This window comes from Myotis brandtii, unplaced genomic scaffold (assembly GCF_000412655.1).
Source record: "Myotis brandtii unplaced genomic scaffold, ASM41265v1 scaffold303, whole genome shotgun sequence".
NCBI classification, from domain to species: Eukaryota; Metazoa; Chordata; class Mammalia; order Chiroptera; family Vespertilionidae; genus Myotis; species Myotis brandtii.
In genome coordinates, this window is record NW_005361573.1 from 4226997 (window position 1) to 4229376 (window position 2380).

At 53.0% G+C, this 2380-nt stretch overlaps 1 protein-coding gene across 1 annotated transcript in view; it reads left to right on the top strand.

Moving 5' to 3' along the window:
- Positions 1-2380, top strand: part of LOC102254111 (SEC14-like protein 2) — a 21970-nt gene that overhangs the window by 14123 nt on the left and 5467 nt on the right. Inside the window, exon 10 of the mRNA XM_014542428.1 lies at positions 69-238. Within this exon, the coding sequence (XP_014397914.1) occupies positions 69-238 (170 nt within the window). The remainder of the gene's footprint in view (positions 1-68; positions 239-2380) is intronic.

Here is a 2380-nt window from a genome sequence, read left to right on the forward strand (position 1 = left end):
AGCAGCCCCAGGGCGGGACCCCCGGGATCCCCCAATCGCGCGTCTGAAAGGGCGGCTGTCCCGCGCAGGTGGCAGTTCTCGTCAGAAGGCTCGGACATCGGTTTTGGAATTTTCCTGAAGACCAAGATGGGGGAGCGGCAGAAGGCGGGGGAGATGACGGAGGTGCTGCCCAACCAGAGGTACAATGCGCACCTGGTGCCCGAGGACGGGAGCCTCACCTGCAGCACCCCTGGCATCTGTAAGTGTCCCTGTCTTGGCTTGAAGCCCCTGCCCTTGATGCCTGCCAGGGAGGCCCCTCTCCCCGCCAGAAACGTCGGCTCTCAGGCTGTTAGAACCGCAAGCGGAACTCCCATCCGCGCAGGTGGGGAGACGTAAGACTCGGGCAGGTGGCCTGACTTGCTCAATGGCGGGGGTTAATAGCTGGTTAATCGCAGGGTGGGACTCTCACCCGGTCCGAGTGAGAGTCACAGAGCTGGGTGATGACAGGGGACTGTATCCGCTCTGGTCCAGGTGTAACCGGGTTGTGACTGCGATCAGACACCTCTTGGGAATTCTTCCCCACGCGTCAGAGAGGCAGGACGGGCTGGCGGGGTGTAGGGGGTCACCGGGTGAGCAGGGCCCCCGAAAGCCCAGCCTTGAGCCCTCGGGGCGTCACCCATCTCCAGGCGGCACAACACGTGAACAGGAAGTTTTAACTCAAGAGGAGTAAGAATGGCAGATGGGCATTTGAAAAGCTGAGCTTGGCGGTATCCATCAAAACTCCCTTGGACTCAGCAATTCTACGTCTAGAAATTTCAGCCTACAGAGCTATCTACACAAAGACACAAAGACGTAGGATGTGCTTAGCAACCTGGAGGCTGGCAACACATTACATGGCCTCAGTAGGGTCTTGTTAACTTAATTATGGTCCATCCACACAGTGCAGTAGAATATACCCGTTAATGAGACTAAGTTGACGTGTAAGATGTCTGGTACATGTTTTAAGAAAATAAAGCGTGAAGCATAGCATATGCGGTACACACGTCGGTTAATAAAAAGTGTGTACGTAGGAAAGAATTCTGGGGAATCTATGCTGATGCTCAGGTAGTTATCTCTGGCCTGGTGGGAAGCTTAGAGAGAAGCATTCATTTTTTACCACCACGGCAGGTCCTCGGATAACGTCATTTGTCCAATGTTGTTTCATGAGAATGTTGGTAAGAAAAAAAAAAATTAATTCCCAGCGGGGGCCACTGTCTGTGTGGACTTTGCACGCTGTCCCCATGTCTACGTGAGTTTACCCACATTGCGAAGGTGGACACGTGAGGTGAGTGGTGTGTCTCAATTGTGCCAGGGGAATGAGTGTGTGTGAATGTGCCCTTCGTTGGAATGGAGTTAGCTCACGCCATGTGCCCTGGGCTGGGGAGAGGCTCTGGTCCCCAGTGACCCTGAACTGAAATGAGCTGGTTGGAAGATCATTATCTTACTTTATTTTTATTAATCTTTATATATATATATATAATTAATTAATTTCATAGAAGGGAGAGGGCGAGAGGAATAGAAACATCAATGATGAGAGAGAATCACTGATCGGCTGCCTCCTGCACGCCCCCTACCGGGGATCGGGGCTGTAACCCGGGCATGTGCCCTGACCGGGAATCGCACCGTGACCTCCTGGTTCATAGGTTGATGCTTAACCACTGAGCCACGCCGGTTGGGCTATTCATCTTTCTTGAATGTGTGTATAGCTCATATTTATTTCAATGTTTGTGTAATATTAGAAGTGGCTGGGGTATTTATTTTGGAATGTCGGTGTGTTTTTTTTGTGACCAGAAACATGCCGTAGAATCTATATCAATGCGTCTATGGTAGAACTGGTTTCCTTATACGTTGTGTCAGAGCTCAGGGGTTAGGCGTGGAAAATCAGTGAGTTAAAGCTGACAGCTAACTAGTCCTCAAGCAAGTGACTCAACCTTCCCGAGCTTCAGTTTCCTGATGGCCAGGGCGGGGATGCAGTTCTCTGCCTCAGAGGGGCCCATGGTGGTTACGTGTGATGAGGTCGTGGTAGCGCTTAGCGCGATGACGGGCACACACCAAGCCCTCAACACACTTCAGCCACTGTGGTCGTTATCTGGGCAAGACCTGGGGGAGAAGGGCCGTCCTGGAGACGGTGCCGCAGGTGGGAGGAGCCCTGGGCTCCATCTCCATAGCAGCGCCACCAGGATCTCCGCCTGCAGCTATCCTGGCCTCTGTGCTTGGCTACACCAGCACCCCAACCTCAGATTCTGTACAACCTCCCACATCCCAGGCAACTTCCAGTCTCTGCCGCCACCTCCTCACAGATGCTCTGTGATACAGCTCCCCGGGGAGGAGAGTATTCTTGTTAGTGAGCAGCTGGGTCCCG